The 19,760-nt window shown below is 30.9% G+C and overlaps 1 protein-coding gene and 2 long non-coding RNA genes across 5 annotated transcripts; 1 reads left to right on the plus strand and 2 right to left on the minus strand.

The window, feature by feature from the left end:
• Window positions 1-9,292: 9,292 nt before the first annotated feature.
• On the minus strand, window positions 9,293-12,400 carry LOC139901258 (uncharacterized mitochondrial protein AtMg00810-like). Its single transcript, XM_071883985.1, has 3 exons — window positions 12,323-12,400; window positions 11,158-11,251; window positions 9,293-9,705 (listed from the first exon to the last, which is right to left on the minus strand). The coding sequence occupies exons 1-3, from the start codon at window positions 12,398-12,400 to the stop codon at window positions 9,293-9,295; spliced, it is 585 nt and encodes a 194-aa protein (XP_071740086.1).
• An 803-nt stretch (window positions 12,401-13,203) lies between these two features.
• LOC139897602 (uncharacterized) lies at window positions 13,204-16,149 on the plus strand. 2 transcript variants are annotated; one of them, XR_011776693.1, is made up of 5 exons: window positions 13,204-13,605; window positions 14,027-14,168; window positions 14,254-14,344; window positions 14,544-14,613; window positions 15,618-16,145. It is a non-coding gene; the product is annotated as an uncharacterized lncRNA (long non-coding RNA). The 2 variants fall into 2 exon arrangements; XR_011776692.1 differs by having other exon boundaries at window positions 14,544-16,149.
• Window positions 16,150-17,849: 1,700 nt separating this feature from the next.
• Window positions 17,850-19,538, minus strand: LOC139897603 (uncharacterized). Of its 2 annotated transcripts, none has more exons than XR_011776695.1 (4): window positions 18,916-19,538; window positions 18,783-18,832; window positions 18,654-18,700; window positions 17,850-18,025 (listed from the first exon to the last, which is right to left on the minus strand). It is a non-coding gene; the product is annotated as an uncharacterized lncRNA (long non-coding RNA). The 2 variants fall into 2 exon arrangements; XR_011776694.1 differs by lacking the exon at window positions 17,850-18,025 and adding an exon at window positions 18,425-18,570.
• Between the last annotated feature and the right edge of the window lie 222 nt (window positions 19,539-19,760).

The following is a 19,760-nucleotide window of genomic DNA, read 5'->3' on the forward strand; positions in this document are numbered from 1 at the left end:
TTTTACACAATATCATACAAGCATGGACTCCAAATCTCATCCTTATTTAAGTATGCGACAGCGGAAGCTCTTAATAATCACCTGAGAATAAACATGCTTAAAACGTCAACAAAAATGTTGGTGAGTTATAGGTTTAACCTATATATATCAAATCATAATAATAGACCACAAGATTTCATATTTCAATACACATCCCATACATAGAGATAAAAATCATTCATATGGTGAACACCTGGTAACCGACATTAACAAGATGCATATATAAGAATATCCCCATCATTCCGGGACACCCTTCGGATATGATATAAATTTCGAAGTACTAAAGCATCCGGTACTTTGGATGGGGTTTGTTAGGCCCAATAGATCTATCTTTAGGATTCGCGTCAATTAGGGTGTCTGTTCCCTAATTCTTAGATTACCAGACTTAATAAAAAGGGGCATATTCGATTTCGATAATTCAACCATAGAATGTAGTTTCACGTACTTGTGTCTATTTTGTAAATCATTTATAAAACTTGCATGTATTCTCATCCCAAAAATATTAGATTTTAAAAGTGGGACTATAACTCACTTTCACAGATTTTTACTTCATCGGGAAGTAAGACTTGGCCACTGGTTGATTCACGAACCTATAACAATATATACATATATATCAAAGTATGTTCAAAATATATTTACAACACTTTTAATATATTTTGATGTTTTAAGTTTATTAAGTCAGCTGTCCTCGTTAGTAACCTACAACTAGTTGTCCACAGTTAGATGTACAGAAATAAATCGATAAATATTATCTTGAATCAATCCACGACCCAGTGTATACGTATCTCAGTATTGATCACAACTCAAACTATATATATTTTGGAATCAACCTCAACCATGTATAGCTAACTCCAACATTCACATATAGAGTGTCTATGGTTGTTCCAAAATATATATAGATGTGTCGACATGATAGGTCGAAACATTGTATACGTGTCTATGGTATCTCAAGATTACATAATATACAATACAAGTTGATTAAGTTATGGTTGGAATAGATTTGTTACCAATTTTCACGTAGCTAAAATGAGAAAAATTATCCAATCTTGTTTTACCCATAACTTCTTCATTTTAAATCCGTTTTGAGTGAATCAAATTGCTATGGTTTCATATAGAACTCTATTTTATGAATCTAAACAGAAAAAGTATAGGTTTATAGTCGGAAAAATAAGTTACAAGTCGTTTTTTTAAAGGTAGTCATTTCAGTCGAAAGAACGACGTCTAGATGACCATTTTAGAAAACATACTTCCACTTTGAGTTTAACCATAATTTTTGGATATAGTTTCATTTTCATAATAAAAATCATTTTCTCAGAATAACAACTTTTAAATCAATGTTTATCATAGTTTTTAATTAACTAACCCAAAACAGCCCGCGGTGTTACTACGACGGCGTAAATCTGGTTTTATGGTGTTTTTCGTGTTTCCAGGTTTTAAATCATTAAGTTAGCATATCATATAGATATAGAACATGTGTTTAGTTGATTTTAAAAGTCAAGTTAGAAGGATTAACTTTTGTTTGCGAACAAGTTTAGAATTAACTAAACTATGTTCTAGTGATTACAAGTTTAAACCTTCGAATAAGATAGCTTTATATGTATGAATCGAATGATGTTATGAACATCATTACTACCTTAAGTTCCTTGGATAAACCTACTAGAAAATAGAAAAATGGATCTAGATTCAACGAATCCTTGGATGGCTCGAAGTTCTTGAAGCAGAATCATGACACGAAAACAAGTTCAAGTAAGATCATCACTTGAAATAAGATTGTTATAGTTATAGAAATTGAACCAAAGTTTGAATATGATTATTACCTTGTATTAGAATGATAACCTACTGTAAGAAACAAAAATTTCTTGAGGTTGGATGATCACCTTACAAGATTGGAAGTGAGCTAGCAAACTTGAAAGTATTCTTGATTTTATGTTACTAGAACTTGTAGAATATATGAAGAACACTTAGAACTTGAAGATAGAACTTGAGAGAGATCAATTAGATGAAGAAAATTGAAGAATGAAAGTGTTTGTAGGTGTTTTTGGTCGTTGGTGTATGGATTAGATATAAAGGATATGTAATTTTGTTTTCATGTAAATAAGTCATGAATGATTACTCATATTTTTGTAATTTTATGAGATATTTCATGCTAGTTGCCAAATGATGATTCCCACATACGTTAAGTGACTCACATGGGCTGCTAAGAGCTGATCATTGGAGTGTATATACCAATAGTACATACATCTAAAAGCTGTGTATTGTACGAGTACGAATACGGGTGCATACGAGTAGAATTGTTGATGAAACTGAACGAGGATGTAATTGTAAGCATTTTTGTTAAGTAGAAGTATTTTGATAAGTGTATTGAAGTCTTTCAAAAGTGTATAAATACATATTAAAACACTACATGTATATACATTTTAACTGAGTCGTTAAGTCATCGTTAGTCGTTACATGTAAGTGTTGTTTTGAAACCTTTAGGTTAACGATCTTGTTAAATGTTGTTAACCCAATGTTTATAATATCAAATGAGATTTTAAATTATTATATTATCATGATATTATCATGTATGAATATCTCTTAATATGATATATATATATTAAATGTCTTTACAACGATAATCGTTACACATATGTCTCGTTTAAAAATCATTAAGTTAGTAGTCTTGTTTTTACATATGTAGTTCATTGTTAATATACTTAATGATATGTTTACTTATCATAGTATCATGTTAACTATATATATATCCATATATATGTCATCATATAGTTTTTACAAGTTTTAACATTTGTAAATCACAGGTCAACTTGGGTGGTCAATTGTCTATATGAGACATATTTCAATTAATCAAGTCTTAACAAGTTTGATTGCTTAACATGTTGGAAACATTTAATCATGTAAATATCAATCTCAATTAATATATATAAACATGGAAAAGTTCAGGTCACTACATATCCTTAGTCATCTTTTCCATTCGTCTCTTGACAGCATCTATCTTTGCTGAAATGGAATCTAAGTCATGGCTAGAATCGGCTCTAGCTGCTTTAGATGATCTAACGATATCTTTTTCTTGGTGCCACTCATGTGAGTGGGAAGCAGTGTTATCAATAATTTTATAAGCATCAGTTTCTGTTTTCTTCATAATAGAACCACCAGCTGCTATATCTATGTCTTTTCTTGTAGTGATGTCGCATCCTTGGTAGAATATTTGTACTATTTGACAAGTGTCTAAACCATGTTGCGGACATCCTCTTAATAACTTTCCAAATCTTGTCCATGCCTCATATAGAGTTTCATTTGGTTTCTGTGTGAACGTAACAATTTCTCCTTGAAGTCTTACGGCTTTAGATGCCGGAAAGAATTGTTTAAGAAATTTTTCAACTAAAACGTCCCATGTATCAATTGCCCCTTCAGGTAACGATTCCAACCAATCTTTGGCTTCTCCTTTAAAGTCCAGGGAAATAACATGAGATATATCTGTTCATCCTCAACTTCTCGGATTTTAAATAGAGTGCAGATCCTATTAAAGGTACGAAGATGTTCATTTGGATCTTCCTTCGGCGCACCACTAAATTGGCATTGATTAGTCACCATATGTAGAATTTGTCCTTTAATTTCATAATCTGGCTCATTAATGTCTGGATGAGTAATTGCGTGACCTTGGCCAGTGCGTTTAGCTCTCATTCGGTCTTCCATACTTAAAGGTTCCAGATTCTCCATAATTGAATTTGTTGAATCTGAATCACTAGAGGATTCTGATTTAATGGTTCGTTCCTCAACAATCTCTGTTTGAATGATTGGTGGTTCCGGAGGAAAAATTAATGGTTCAGGATCTACGAATCATCCCTGAATATTCTCCGGATTCTCAATTGTGAGGTCGGGTTCAAAGAATGGATTATCGGAAATTTGAATTGGAGTACTTGGTCGACTGGATGACGATTCTAAAGAAAAATCAACGGCGACAATATTTGCTAGATGTCTTGATCTGGTTACAGGTGGTGAACGTACAAAAGGTGGTGAACGTCTTGCTCTGTGCATTCACTGAATATCCTATTAGTTTTTAAAAGGAAAGAAAAATTATATAAGTTATCCAATTAATAGACTTTTCTGATTTTACCCACGTTTCGAATAGCCAAAAGATGCAGCAGAGGGGCAGGATTCGTTTGGTCTCAATATAATTGAGTACTGTTTGGCTCCAATAACCCTGTCCACGTACAAATCCAACTATTACTACGAACCAGAAAATTTTGATGTCTATGAATTTAACCACTTAAAATAAATTTTTGTAATTTAAAGAAATTTAGAGAAGAAGTAGAAAATTCTATGTCCTAAACACTAGAATGGCGAGAAATAAAAGAGAAAAAGAGCGCGTCGGTATTAAAATTGGAGAAATAAGAAAGAAAAAGAGTGACTTATAAAACTTTAAAACACTCGACTAACCCAACCTTATTATTATCACTAACTTAAAATTAAAATTGCAAATTGAGATTAATAATTGGAGTGATAATTGATACATAGGTAAAAGGCGTCGAAAAAAAAGAAAAAGAAAGTAGCGCGTTGAAACTTAAAAAGGAACTAAAAACTAAGAATTAAAAGTTGCGTCTAAAAATATTAAAGCTTACAAGTAAAACTATATCCCAAATGGCAATAACTTAAAAAGGTACTAAAATTTAAAAACGGTGTCGCAAAATTCTAAAGCACTTAAATCTTAGTCTAAAGAAAAAGAACTTAAGGGATTTTACGGCAAAGCCTAAAAATCTAGAAATAAAAATAACTATGGCAAAAACTAAGTCTTAAAACTAAATACGAACGAAAAATATAAAAATTACGCTAAAACAATTAAAAAGGGACAAAATATAAAAATATACTAAAAGTTGTAAAAAGTACAATTTTTATAAAAAATATTATTTTTATATTATTTATTTTATAAAAGTATTAATTTTTATATATTTATAAAACTAATTAAAACTTTAAATACAAATTAAATAACAAAACTAAATTAACTAATAAAATACTAAACCCTAATTAGGGTTTAAGTATAATTAATAATAATACTCCGTAATGATTACTGAATTAGGGTTGTATGTGGCCTGTCAGAAGACCTCATGCGATCGCATGAGTTTATGCCTTCGGGCTCATGCGATCGCATGAGCTTGAATTTTGGGCCAGTTTACGGGCTGTAACAGTACCGGGCTCGAGTATTTTTTTTTTCTGTTTTAAATATTTATATAATATAATTACAAAATATTTAAATAAAATTTATATTTTTACAAACTAAAATAAAAATAAAGAAACTTTATAAAACTTATATATTTAACAAAATCTTAAAAATATTTATATTTTTGTTTTCTTTTTATATTTTGAATTTTTAAAACGTATTTTTACAAAAGCGTATTTTAATAAAAGTAAACCAAAAATAAAAATACCTTTTTTTATATTAGCGTTGCGCTTCCGGCTTTTAAGCTAGATTTCGATCCCCGGCAGCGGCACCAAAAATACTTGATGTTATGCGAGGCGTATATGAAATAGTGTATATTTTACTAGGAAAATACTATTAAATACGATACAATTTTACACAAGATATTTATTTATTTATAGAATGGATATACTTAAACCTTGCTACAACACTTATAGGCAGTGTACCTAATCGTACAGTAGTGTAGTTTTTAGTAAGTCCGGTTCGTTCCACAGGAAATCTTTTAAACAAAGCTTAACGCTATATTAGTTTAATTTATAAAAATACAAATATATATATAAGTAATATTATTATTATAAAAGGGGGGGGTTTTTACCATTTAATGACCGGTTTGTCGATTTTAAAACTTAGTCGCAGTTAAAACCTAATGTAAAATATTAAAAATAAATACAAGACTTAATTTAAAGCGTAAAGTAAATAACGATAAGGAAATTGCGATAAATAAAAGTGCGATAAAATAAAATTGCGATAATTAAAAAGTACGACAATTAAAAGTGCAATTAAATACAATAACAATAAATAAAAGTACGATAATTAGAAGTGCAATTAAATATAAAATAAAGGAAATTAAATATGAAATAAAAGAATTATGCTTATTTAAACTTCCGTAATCATGATGTTTGACGTGTTGATTTTAGTTTTATGCCCATGGGTTAATTGTCCTTTGTCCTAGATTATTTAATATGTCCATCTGGTTTTTGTCCATAACAGTCCATCAGTCATAAATATAAAGTGCGAGTATCCTCGTCAAATTATCCTTATACCCGAAGTCAAATATTCCAACTAATTGGGGACTTAAACTGTAACAAGGTTTTATTACTTTGTTTAATAATTACACCAGGATATCGACTGCGTATAACCCAAGGTTTTAATACTTTGTTATCAATTATGCCAAGTGTCCTTGTATATAATTTTACCCCTGTTTTAATAATTCCATAGACTATTAATCCATTTCCGTATCCAGTTAAATGAACGATTATTCGTACATATAAATACCCCGCCCATCGTGTCCGATCGAGTGTATATGGTTATTTATAGGGACATCCAATTGTAAATTTTTATATTAAAATTAACAAACTATCATTTAGTTAAATAAATATAAAGCCCATTAATAGCCCATAGTCTAATTTCCACAAGTGTCGTTCTTTTGTCCAAACCTCAATTATGGTACAAAGCCCAATTACCCAATTTTAGTAATTAGCCCAACATCATGATTACTTCGATTTAAATAAGCATAATAATAACTTAGCTACGAGACATTAAATTAAAAAGGTTGAACATAACTTACAATGATTAAAAATAGCGTAGCGTTACACGGACAGAATTTCGACTTACACCCTTACAATATGCGCTAACATACCCTTATTATTAGAAATTAAAATTAAAATTAAAATTAAAATATAAATATATATATATATATATATATATATATATATATATATATATATATATATATATATATATACGTTTAGATAGAGAGATTGACATATCATATGATGTTCACCAGAATGCGAATTTTTATAGGCATGTGGGCTGGAAAAGGAGCTCATGCGATCGCATGAGCTTTGCCCTTCAGGCTCATACGATCGCATGGCCAGCTGGGGAGGCTCAAAAGTCTACAAAAACGTGGGCTGCTTATTTATTTATTATATAATATAATATATATAATTAAATTTAATTATATATATATTATATTATATTCTTGTACTCTGTTGATTTGTAATTTTTAGTCCGTTGCGCTGAGCGTTGAGAGTTGACTCTGGTCCCGGTTCCGGATTTTCGAACGTCTTTTCGTATAATTTAATATCTTGTACTTTGCGTTTTGAATCTTGTACTCTTGTAATTTTGAGACGTTTCTTATCAATAATTGGAACCTCTTTGCTTGTACTTTGCACTTTTTAGCTTTTTGATCGTTTGCGCCTTCAATTTATCGAATCTGTCTTTTGTCTTCACCTTTTATTATTTAAACGAATATCACTTGTAAATAGAACAATTGCAACTAAAAGCTTGTCTTTCTTGAGGGATAATGCTATGAAATATATGTTCGTTTTTAGCATTATCAGATATATATACAGTTAAATGTTGTTACAACGATAATCGTTACATATATGTCTCGTTTCGAAATCATTAAGTTAGTAGTCTTGTTTTTACATATGTAGTTTATTGTTAATACACTTAATGACATGGTTACTTATCATTTCATGATTAAACATAGTGTATCAATATCTTATTATGATTCATATGTATTTAGTAAGATGTTGTTATAACGATAATCGTTATATATATCGTTTTTGAGTTTTCTTAATTCAATAGTCTCATTTTTATGTATATACACATAGTTAAAAATACCTAATGAGATACTTACTTATCATAATATCATGTTAACTATATATGTCATCATATAGTTTTTACAAGTTTTAACGTTCGTGAATCACCGGTCAACTTGAGTGGTCAATTGTCTATATGAAACCGATTTTAATTAATCAAGTCTTAACAAGTTTGATTGCTTAACATGTTGGAAACACTTAATCATGTAAATAACAATTTTATTTAATATATATAAACATGGAAAAGTTCGGGTCACTACAGTAAGGGTGTTAGTAGTGCAAATGGGTCATAATTGCACTATGGGTCATAAATGCACAAGGGGTTATGAGATGGTAAGTAGTCCAACTTGGTTATGTGTTACTTATGCAACTAATGTAATAGGTACATTGCGTTGAAGCTTGTGGGATTTTGGATTCACTTTCACGAAAGTGATAAGGTGAGTGGGATAATTATACGTATATATATATATATATATAGTGTATTTATTTGTGTGTTATGGTAGGAACCAAAGAGCCGGTAGTGCCATAGCATGTGCGAATGGGTGCTATGATGTGAACTAAGAGCCGGTAGCATAATGGCATGTGTGTTGTAGTGTGAACTAAAGAGCCGGTAGCACTATAGCATGAGTTGTTAGGGTGTGACCAAAGAGCCGGTAGCACCATAGCGTGAGTATGACACAAAGTTATGATGTGAACCAAAGAGCCGGTAGCATCATGACAAATACGTATGGCGTGAACCAAAGAGCCGGTAGCGCCATAGTGTGGGCATGGTTAACCATATTATGTGTGTGTGGGTTAAATTAGCATCATTTCTTTTATATACTATTGGTTATGCTAGCTTGTGACATGTTGAGGACTTTAGCTTGTACATTTGAGATTGTATGCTAATTAAGTTGCTAGCATGTATGCGGTATGTGTGTAAGTGTTTGCAAGTAAGTAGATTATATATGTATAATTATTGCATTCACTAAGCGTTATGCTTACCCTCTCGTTGTTTACTCTTTTTAGATTCAGGTGCCGACAAGGGAAAGGGTAAACTTTTGGACTAGAGACCTCCACCTAGTGGGATTTTGGAGGATATTTTTAGATTCGACCTTTTTTGGGTAGTTTAACCCCAGACGCCATGCTCGTGTTTTGTTTGGAACTTAAACTCTTGGATCGATGTTATATTTGGATTGTACTAAACTATTAATACTCGAAGTATTGTACGAAACAATTAATGTTGCTTAAACATGTTTGGTGGTTCGAATGTATTTCGTAAACATAATGGTGATTTTGTAATTTATAATATAATGTTTTCAAAAAAATATTTTTCGGGTTAATGACGGGTTGGGTCATTACATAATTTAGTTAAAACCTTTAAACTCCAAATAATTTCACAAGTAACAGAAGCAAGAGCTCTGTACTCAGCTTCAGCAGAAGCTCTTGAAACAGTTGATTGTTTCTTGTTTTTCTATGAAATTAATGAATTTCCAAGAAAAATACAATAACCTATAACAGACTTTTTCAACATACTACACTTAGCATAATCAGAATCAACATAAGCAGAAACAGCTAAGTTATCACTTTTGGAAATAGTAATGCCAGTTCCAGGTGAACCTTTTAAGTATCTTAAAACTCTAAAGGCAGCCTTTAAATGTGAAGATAATTGTGCATGCATATGTTGACTTAAACAGTGAACAAAATAAGCAATGTCAGGTCCAGGTAAAGTGATATAAATTAATTTACTAATCATATTTTGATATTCTCCAATGTTATCCAAAGGTAAATCAAAACAACTATGATCATCATAACTAGACAACATAACACCAGTTTTCATTGGAGTAATAGCAGGCTTATTAGCCAACAAATCAAACTCAGAAATAACTTCAAGACAATATTGTCTTTGTGACACAATAAATTTATTTTCATGTTCAAGTAACTCAATACCAAGAAACTATTTTAAATGTTCTAAGTCTTTAACGTTGAACTTAGTCTTTAAAAAAGACTTACACTTATCACTACAGTCATTGCTATTACCAGTTATAATTATGTCATCAACATGAACCAACAAATATTAATAAACAGTATCAATACATTTTATAAACAAAGAATAATCATTTACACTTTGCACAAAACCATATTCAAACAAAGCATCACAAAATTTTTCATTCAATTTTCTTGGTGCTTGTTTAAACCATAAAGAGACTTAACAAGTTTACATACCCTTTTATCAGATTTATAAAAATAACCATCAGGCAAAGTCATGTAAACTTCTTCAGTTAAACCACCATATAAGAAGGCATTATTAATATCAATTTGTTATAATGACCAGTTATTTTGCATGGCAACAGTGATGATGATTCTAACCGTAACCATTTTAACAACAGGAGAAAAAGTCTCATCAAAGTTAAGACCTTCTCTTTGACTGTATCATTTTGCCACAAGCCTAACTTTATATCTATCAATTTCACATGTATATTTATATTTAATTCTATAAACTCATTTACATCCTATAGGCTTTTCTACCTATGGGTAAATAAGTAATAATCCATGTATTATTTGTATTTAAAGTTTCCATTTCATCATTCATGGCTTGCACCCAGTTCTGATCTTAGAAAGCCTCTATGAAATACTTAGGCTCATGTCATTTGTTTAAACTTGTAACAAAATAATAGTTTGTTGGTAAAACAGTTTATCTACTTGATCTTCTTAATTGAGGCTCAAATTATTGTTTGTTTCAGAATTAAGATTACCCTCGGGGACAGTTTTTCTCACAACACTATCAACATTGGAAGTTGCAGGTACACCATCACTATGTAACTCATTTGAGCTATCATTTAGTGAGGCATGGTTGCCTTCATCCTAAGTGTTGTCTCTCCCTTCATCATTGGGACTTACAGTACCAGTTTTATCAATAACAGTTTCAGTTTTATAAAAATCACAGTCCAAAAAATTAAAAAAGTTTACATTATTCAAATCATTTTTAGTAAAAATAGTTTTCTAAACAAAATCATGTTTAAAAGTAAAAATGTGTTCATGAAATTTTACATCTCTTGAAAAAATAAAACTTTTGTCTTCTAAAATAACAACTTGTAACCATTTATAAAATTGGAAAATCCGAAGAAAACACATTTTAAGGACCTCTTGAAAACTTATCATGATTATTTAAAATGGTAGAAAAACAAAGACATTCAAAAGTTTTTAAATGGGAGAGATTTGGACATGTTTTATAAATCATTTCATAGGAAAAATTTTCAAATAGAACAGATGAAGGAAGCTTGTTAATAAGATAAGTAGCAGTTAGCACACATTCAGACCACATATGCAAGGTTATACCCCCTTGAAACATTAAAGATCTAGCAACATTCAGCAAATGTATATGCTTTCTTTCAGCAACACCATTTTGTTGAAGAGTATTTGCACAAGAGGTCTGATGAACATACCTTTAATTTTAACAAAATTATTCATTTTATTATTGATGAATTCAGTACCATTATCACTTTTAATAGTTTTTATTGATATGTCAAATTGATTTAATAACAAATAGTAAAAACTTTCAAAGTAATCAAATACTTTTTCTTTAGACTTAAGAAGATATGTCTACACAACACTTTAATAATCATCAACCACAGTTAAGAAATACTTGTGCCCTTCTTTACTTTTAACCTTATAGGGTCCCATGTGTTTAAGTGTATAATTTCACCAATTCTTTTAGTTTTATGATAACTTAAAAGAAAAGATTCTCTATTTTGCTTAGCTTGATGACATATGTCACAAGGATCACATATTTTAACTTTACCAAACCCTAAGTTTTTCTCTCAAAACAGACAAGACTTGATCAGCAGGATGACCAAGTCTATTATGCCTTTAGTCTTTGGAGTTCAGCTTTTGTTTCAGACACTATTATTCGCATTTTATACTTACTACCTATGTTTTAAAAGTGTAATTCGTTGTCTTTTGAATTACTTACTTAGTTTGGAAACTTTTGAAAAATAAATGCGAATATTTTGGAAAACGTCTCATATAGAGGGTGTAACCATTGCTGTGGGACCTTGTGTTAACATTCTGTCATATGAATTTTCGCAGGGTATTACAGAATTCAACTACTGGGTCTACTAATATTTCAAATACTAGTAAATCAAAGGGTAAAGGCAAGGCAGTAGCGAGTGATGAAGCTGTGTGCAAGAGGAAGAATGCTCATAAGAGCAAGACTAAAAAATCAAAGGGAAATGAGTCTACTGGTGAGTCTTACATGACTCATGTACTGGATGAAAATCCATAAAAGCTTCTGCTAGTAGTTAGAAATAACCAACAACATAGACCATCTCAATATCCTTCAAGCACAAATGAATTCATGCAACCACATAAAGTTAGAGAGTGATATAATTGTGGCAGTAAGATGCATCTGACCCATCAATGCTTTGAGTAGAAACAGGCTAGAAAAAGAATACCTTGACAGAATTGTCAAGATTCCTTATGTACCCAACATTGAGACACTGACCTTTACTGCTGGTACTTCTTCCAGCAAGCCAGCAGCAAGGAAGATCATATCATCAAAGATGAATCTTTCAGAGTCCATTCTTGGAAGGGTTCCCAAAAAAATTAATCTCTTATTGATGTGTGGGGCATTCAAAGCAAGAATATCTGGTATCTTGATAATGATTGTTCAAAACATATGACTGAATGTAAGTCCGAGCTGATGGACTGTCAAGAGAAATATGGTCCAGTTGTCACATATGGAGATAATTCAAGAGGTTACACAAAGGGGTTTGGCACTTTAACTAATGGGAATGTCAGTTTCTCAAATGTGGCATATGTAGTTGGGCTTAAACACAATTTACTCAGCATAAGCCAACTTACAAAGAAGAGAAAGATACAAAATCAGAAGAAAATTTAGCACTATTTTTGATAAGACAGGGAAACTCTTACTTACTGCAAAAAGACATGAGAACATGTATCAGATTGACATGAACAATACTGTTACAACAACTGATACTTGCTTTTACTCACATTAATTAGACAACCTTAAGTGGTTAGTATGATATAATATGAGATAATATAATATAAAATTAATATAATATCAATAGAATATGATATAATATAATATAAAATTAATATAATATAATATAGCATAAAATAATATCTCTTTATACATTAAAAGAGAGTCTACCGTTAGATAGAAAATTTACGTTACAATACACCCTAAATCTAACGATCATTAATCATCCAGTAAAATATTAAGTAATAAATCAATTTAAATACACTCCATCCCTAAAATATATGTTTCTAATAATTAAAAGAAACCACGGGATTACCATTTCATTTTCTTCTCGATTAATATTTTTTTATTAGGGTTTCTTAAGCTTTATTAGAAACCACGGGATTACCATTTCATTTTCTTCTCGATTAATATTTTTTATTAGGGTTTCTTAAGCTTAACAATTCTACCCTACTTACGAGAATCCTTTTTCTCCTTAAATCTCAATTCGCAACTCGAATCTGATCAACAATCGAAGATTTGGGTCTAATTGCATCAACAAATACATGTTTCAAGATCACGTACAATCAATATCAATTTTAAGTGATTCATCTAAATCAGATTGAACCCTTAAAATCATCAACAAATCTTCTATTGAATCAGATCTTCAACAAATCATCTAATATGACGAGTGATTTAAGATGATGATTTTCAACCGATTACTAATTGATTATAAGAAATAATTCGGCGATCGTCGGTCGATGATGTTGCGGTGTATTTTTGAAGCTTAATCTCTATAAAAGCAGGTAATCAATTCTTATGCTATTTAATCGATTAGGCACTTTATTCTATCAAATCATGTAATCAAATATGCGAGTATGTTAACTTGAATAAATCAGGGTTGAATATATTAAAGGTTACCGGGGTAATTTTAGTTTGATAATTTGGTAGATGTTCTAACTGTAGTTACAAAGAATTTAGTCTGATATATTAGCCACTGCTCATGTATAATTGTTGGTACAAAGAATATCAAGGTATTTTAAAGGTCCTTAAACTAAATCTGAAGGTATATATAATAGAGAAGTATGCTCTTTTTTAAGATCTCAAATACCCTTTTCTTAGTTAGCCAGTATACCTTATATATAATAATATATTATCTGAACAATGCTAATGTTCCAAGAATTTTCCATTTACGCTTAATAAATTTCAAATATGATGTAATTGTAGTACTACCAACGTAGACAAAACCGGTGACCCTAACGCAACTGCCCTGTTATCACTAAAAGCTTAGACTGAAGTCAAAGTATCGTTTGACAACTTACTAAAGCTGGGAGATTATGTTGTTGATAATCTTAATCAATTCAAGAAGGTAATGTGCTTATTAATAAGATTCATGTTACCATCTGCATTTGTGATTAGACTAGTTTATGTGAATTGATCATTTTGACACTCAGGTTTCGAAGTTGAGTACCTGCTGGCATACTGCACGTGTAGCTACTGAAATTTCTTTTTTCCCATGGTCCAGAAATAACATTAATACAATAAGTAAGACGTAATTTGACAATTATTCATCATTGTAGTGTGTTTATCCGTGGGATATCCCTCATGAACTGTACGATGTCATGCATAAAAACTTTGTTTTCACAATTAAGTTGGGCACTTTCAACCTTAACGTCAATAATGGTGGCTTCACTATTGTTGATGTGACTAATGAACCTGATGTTGTTAATGAAATTAATGATAGGCTAAAACATTAGGAAGAGTTTGATTTGGATGACGAAAGCACTCTGTTGGTGACACCTATTGCGTATAAGGTAATTTGCTTATAAATTATACATACCTATAAGTAATGATATGCATGATTATTATTATTGATTTTAGACTTAACGTCATACCATTAATATGCGTTTAGTACCTTTGTTATATTGTAGGAACCTAATATGAAGGTGCTTTTAGTACCTTTTATGCATGTTGTATTAATTCATTTTTTAAACGCATGACTTTTCTTCAAGGGATGATAAGTTTTGAGTATAGGGGATATTTTGCATAAATAGCGGAACTTAAAAGAAGGGTGGTAGGTAAATTTTATTCAGTTTGAAGTTTTTAAACTATCTATCACTATTTTTGGAACTGATAATGAATCCTTAAGGGTTGATGTCCCAAAAGCAACTTTGGTATGTCTTTCGTTCCGTACAACTTCACATGTTTTAATCGTGTAGCGGTCAATTTACTTAAAGAAATAGTGTGATAATCTTTGATACAGTTTGAACTCATACCGTGATACTTTCTCGTGTTTGTATACTTAAAGAAAATTCCCATTTACTTAAAGGAATAGTGTGATTATCTTAATCATTTTAAGAAGGTAATATGCTTATTAACAAGCATGTTACCATCCGCATTTGTGATTAGACCGGATTCTGTGAATTGATCTTTTTTGACACTAACCTTTTGAAGTTGACTGCTAAAAGTACCTGCTGGCTTACTGCACGTGCAACTACTTTAAGTTCTTTTTTCCCATGGTCCAAAAATAACATAAATACAATAAATGTTTGTTGGGTCTGTAATACAGTGATGTGAATTATTAAGAATTGCAAATATAATGATTGCTTTGTATTTTTTAGTCAGGATTAAGTGATGAAATTGGTTAAAAAAAGCTTATTGCTTGATTGAATTTTGTGAAGGTAAGTAATATATTATTGTTAAGCAATAACCTATGGAAAAATGTGGTGATAAACCGGCTTAGTCAAATGAATAGTTAGTCATTGTTTTTTTTTTCTTTCCATTTTTGAGCTACTTTCTTTGAAAAATGCGTTTGCAGGTGTTGTTATGCAGGAAGCGTGCTGATATTCATGTACATATTGGTTTGGTGTCTTTCACAACATTCGCCAATCATTATTGTGTCCATTTTTAACATTGACTGGCATAGAGGTTGTTGGGTTACGAAGAGCTTCGTTTCCATCCTCAGACATGGCAACCCCTCTATGGAGTTTGGTTGCATTCCTCGGACATGGTAGCGTGTCTGTTTCAATACAATTGAACCAATTTTATGGTTCTACCTATAGCTCCCTAAGGACTAATTAATGAGATTCATAACAAGAGGGTTTTATTTATATGGGTTTGTTACTGAACTCATATTCTAAAGAGCATCGTTGTCACTGTTGATATTTTATTAAGGGTACCTGAATTAACCCATTCAGTTAAAAAAACACATATTTGCACCATGTTATGCTAAGAAGATGAGGACGACTTTTCTTTTGTGTTTAGTTTTAATATAATTGTGGGCGACATTTATGCTGCGTTTTCTTTCATTTCAACGTATCTAGAAATGCCGGACCTATATATTATATTATACAATATATATAATACTAGCCTTTAAGAGCCCGTGCGTTGCACGGCGACTCTTAATCAAACTAACTGAAAACGTATATGTTATTTCAATTAATGATATGATAAAGAAAGTATCACAAATATACTTTATACTTGTGGATAAAATAAACATAATATGGTTAATTTTTTTTTTTTTTTTTTTTTTTTTTTACACAAAACACATAGGTTAAGGCTATTAATTCCGACATTATTTTTTATTTTATTTTAAGAGCCCGTGCGTTACATGAAAGCTCTATAAAATAGTATACGAAAATGTTCGTATTGGGACCGATTAAGTATATGATACAATTAAAAATTTACAGTAAATATAAAATGCCATACATGGTTATAAATCATGAACTGAACTTTTTGATGCCTTTAAATGCCTTTCACAATCTGATAAAAATAATCTCAGACAAGTTAGTCCTCCAAATTTAATTAAAATACATCGATTACTAAATTCCTACAAAATTAATGTAAGAAATGCCAGAACCTCAACAAAAGAATTACGGTGATAGAATCTTAAAGAAGACGCTAGGCTTCGAAATTGAATGGAATGATTCCAGTTGCCTTCACTGCCCGTGAATCCCTTCTCTTTTTCTATTCCAGTAGTCTTAGGCAATACATATTTTGAATAGCACAATAGCATATAAAAGTCAATAAAACTCTAATCACTTATAACATCCATGACAAAATACACCTGCAATAGTATATTTAGCTCATGACCATATTACCTATCTATTGTAACAATATGACTAAAATAACTTTCGTTGTAGTAGTATCATAATGTAATATTCCTATTAGCTTATGAGCATACCAAATTGAGCATATGTACTTTAGTAAGAAAAAAAGCAAGGTTATAAGCTGATAAGTCATTAGAAATGAGCATAACAGCTTCTTAAAAGGTCACTAAACTTTAAGCACTGAAAATAAGCTTATTTCTCTAATTATTTGATTGGTATTAGAAAGAGTAGTCATTAGTCAATACCAAAACCTAACGTTCGATGTTAAGCCTAATGTCATTCATACCAGGAACTGGTATTTACAGTTTTTTATTAACGGATGCAAACAGCAGCAACATCCCTTTTTGACAACAGTTGAAAACCCATTTAGACTCGACAAACCCAAACATATCATATACCCTATTGTGTTAAAAATAATTTGTATTCATATGCAAAATAATCTCAGTGCATAAACCAACATTGTACTTCATACATAATTCATAGCTTGTAGAATGCAAAACATTCATTTGTGCCGAATATCAACAAAACAAAATGTAACGTAATTGAATAAAGAATTCATAAAATTTAAATAAAAAATAAATGATTAAGCAAGACGTAATTGATGAAGTTTTGCTTGGTCTTCTTTTGAAACTTGAGTAAGGTAACTATGGTAAGTTAGGAGGTAACTCTGGTAATTAATATGCATAAACCTCCTAACTAATCAAATCTATTCTATCAAGACTGACATAATCTACTTTGAAACGAATAACATAAAATAGAGTTAGATTAGATAGAAAGTATAACTTATCTGATCTATCTGGAGGGTGCAATACATTCTCATATAAGTTAATGCTGTATAACAACAAAAATACGCATTAAAATTATATTTTTTTTTATGTAAAGACGCATACCTTCACAAGTAAAGAAAACTACCTTGACTTCTAAATTTTTTGCATCAGAATCGACGTTATCTCGATCAAGTCTACCTACTCACCCCGCACTCCTATCTGTAAATCAGCAATCCTTATAATTGGCATTAAATCCCGAAGGTTGTTTATGTAAATCAGTAATCCTTATAATTGGCAGTAGATCTCGAAAGGTTGTTTCTTCATTCTAAACTCCAAAATCATCACCTCACCTTCAATATAAGTTGGCATTAAACATCTAATGTGCTAATCTTAAGTACTCAACATAAGAGGTTGTTTCTTCATACAATATATTAATATTAATGCAAGCATAAAAGTAAAAATAATTACTGATTTTAATGAGCTATCAATAACAGTGAAGTCACAAATATAAGTAATCCTCAATCCTTATCCTTACATTAAAATCATAGTAACTTCATAATTACCTTTTCACAAACAAATGGAACATCATCATTCATATATAAGCATTTCAATGCGCTCGGACAACAATAAATTATCATACTGCAATAAACATCATCTCCGTATGTCAAACATATGTATTCTGAACTGTATACTGATATGTACATTGATTAAATGTAGGCATACAAATATTGCTCACTCAAATCCTGATTTCAAACGTATCACAAAACAATATTATTGAAGTTTCTTGAGAGAGTGAATACATAATCAAAAAAAAACTGTATAATGTGATTTAAGGAACATGGTCACAGGAGAAATACATAGAACCTTGCATATTAAAGTTTAGAATAGATCTTATCTGTAAAATTACATAGTGCAATTAAACATTCAACCAAAACAATGGAAGTTGGTAAATTTAAAAGTATTAACCAATAAACTTACTTATTCCAATTTAAGGGTTCTCTTCAGAACAAAGGCCATCGTCTTTCCTATTTAATTTCCAGTTGTGCGATCATAAAGAATTCAATTACAAAAAAAATAAAAAAAATGAAAAAATCAAATATTTAATACCATAGAAGAACACCATATGTAGCATATGTTCAACCATTCAATCGATCTATCTGCATATATCAAAAAGGGCCAATCAACTAAGGGTATAGAGAATCAATTATGAAATCAATTATGAAATATTTAAAAACAAAACCTGTATATTCGTAGAAGGGAAAACCTCAAATCGGGTTATTGATGAGCGACGTACATGACGATAAACTAACCAACAAAGAAAACCGATAAGGATGTAAAACTTTTTTTTTTTTAGTTAAACATGATCTCTTACCACACACAAATGCAGATATTGTTTGTTCACATCATCAAAATCAAAATATCTGCTATCTAAAATCGATTCGATCCTGATGCACGAATTGAAGAGTAAATACCTAATTTGAGACGCGTTCATGCATACCGTAACTTGGATTAAAGGGATATCAAAATGTAATTTAGAATCATTGCCTTCATACAGGTAAAATTAGTCAAGAAGCGATGGAGATCAGATAAGTTTTAACCCTAATTTTGAGAGAGAAGTGTAAACTTGCAAAATTCATTACCGATAGATTCAACCACATCGCTTCTTCTCTAAATGCTTCGAAATTTCTGAGAACCACTTCGCATCACCATCATCGTGAACCAGAAAAAAATCAATTAATGATTAGGGTTTCAATCGCCTTCTGAAACATTAATTCTTACACAAATCGTTCGTTGGGGACCACAACAAACCGCAAAACGACGGAAACACTTCCGACATAATGATATAATGTTTCGTTTTTATACGAAATTGATAGGGTATTGTGCAGAAAAATTCAAGGAATTCAGTGGTGGTATTGGCGATTAAAAAAACGGCGGCTACCGCTATCGTCGTCGGAGTAATTGGAGTAATTGGTTGTAGGGGATTTTTTTTTTACAGAGAAAGAGAAAGAGGAAAGGTGCAGTAGTTAAAAATGCATCATGGTTTCATTGGTCCAGGTGTATTTTTATCAGAATAAAAGGACAAAA

Source organism: Rutidosis leptorrhynchoides, chromosome 3 (assembly GCF_046630445.1).
Source record: "Rutidosis leptorrhynchoides isolate AG116_Rl617_1_P2 chromosome 3, CSIRO_AGI_Rlap_v1, whole genome shotgun sequence".
Lineage (NCBI taxonomy): Eukaryota > Viridiplantae > Streptophyta > Magnoliopsida > Asterales > Asteraceae > Rutidosis > Rutidosis leptorrhynchoides.

What these genes read in the sequence shown, in the direction of transcription:
- LOC139901258 (XM_071883985.1), bottom strand. Translation starts at nt 12,400, where the DNA reads ATGGACTCTGAAAGATTCATCTTTGATGATATGATCTTCCTTGCTGCT. An exon ending in AAGAAGTACCAGCAGTAAAG is followed by an intron (nt 11,252 to 12,322) that starts GTCAGTGTCTCA and finishes TATGTTCATCAG; the next exon opens with ACCTCTTGTGCAAATACTCT. An exon ending in ATCTTTAATGTTTCAAGGGG is followed by an intron (nt 9,706 to 11,157) that starts GTATAACCTTGC and finishes ATTGTCTTGAAG; the next exon opens with TTATTTCTGAGTTTGATTTG.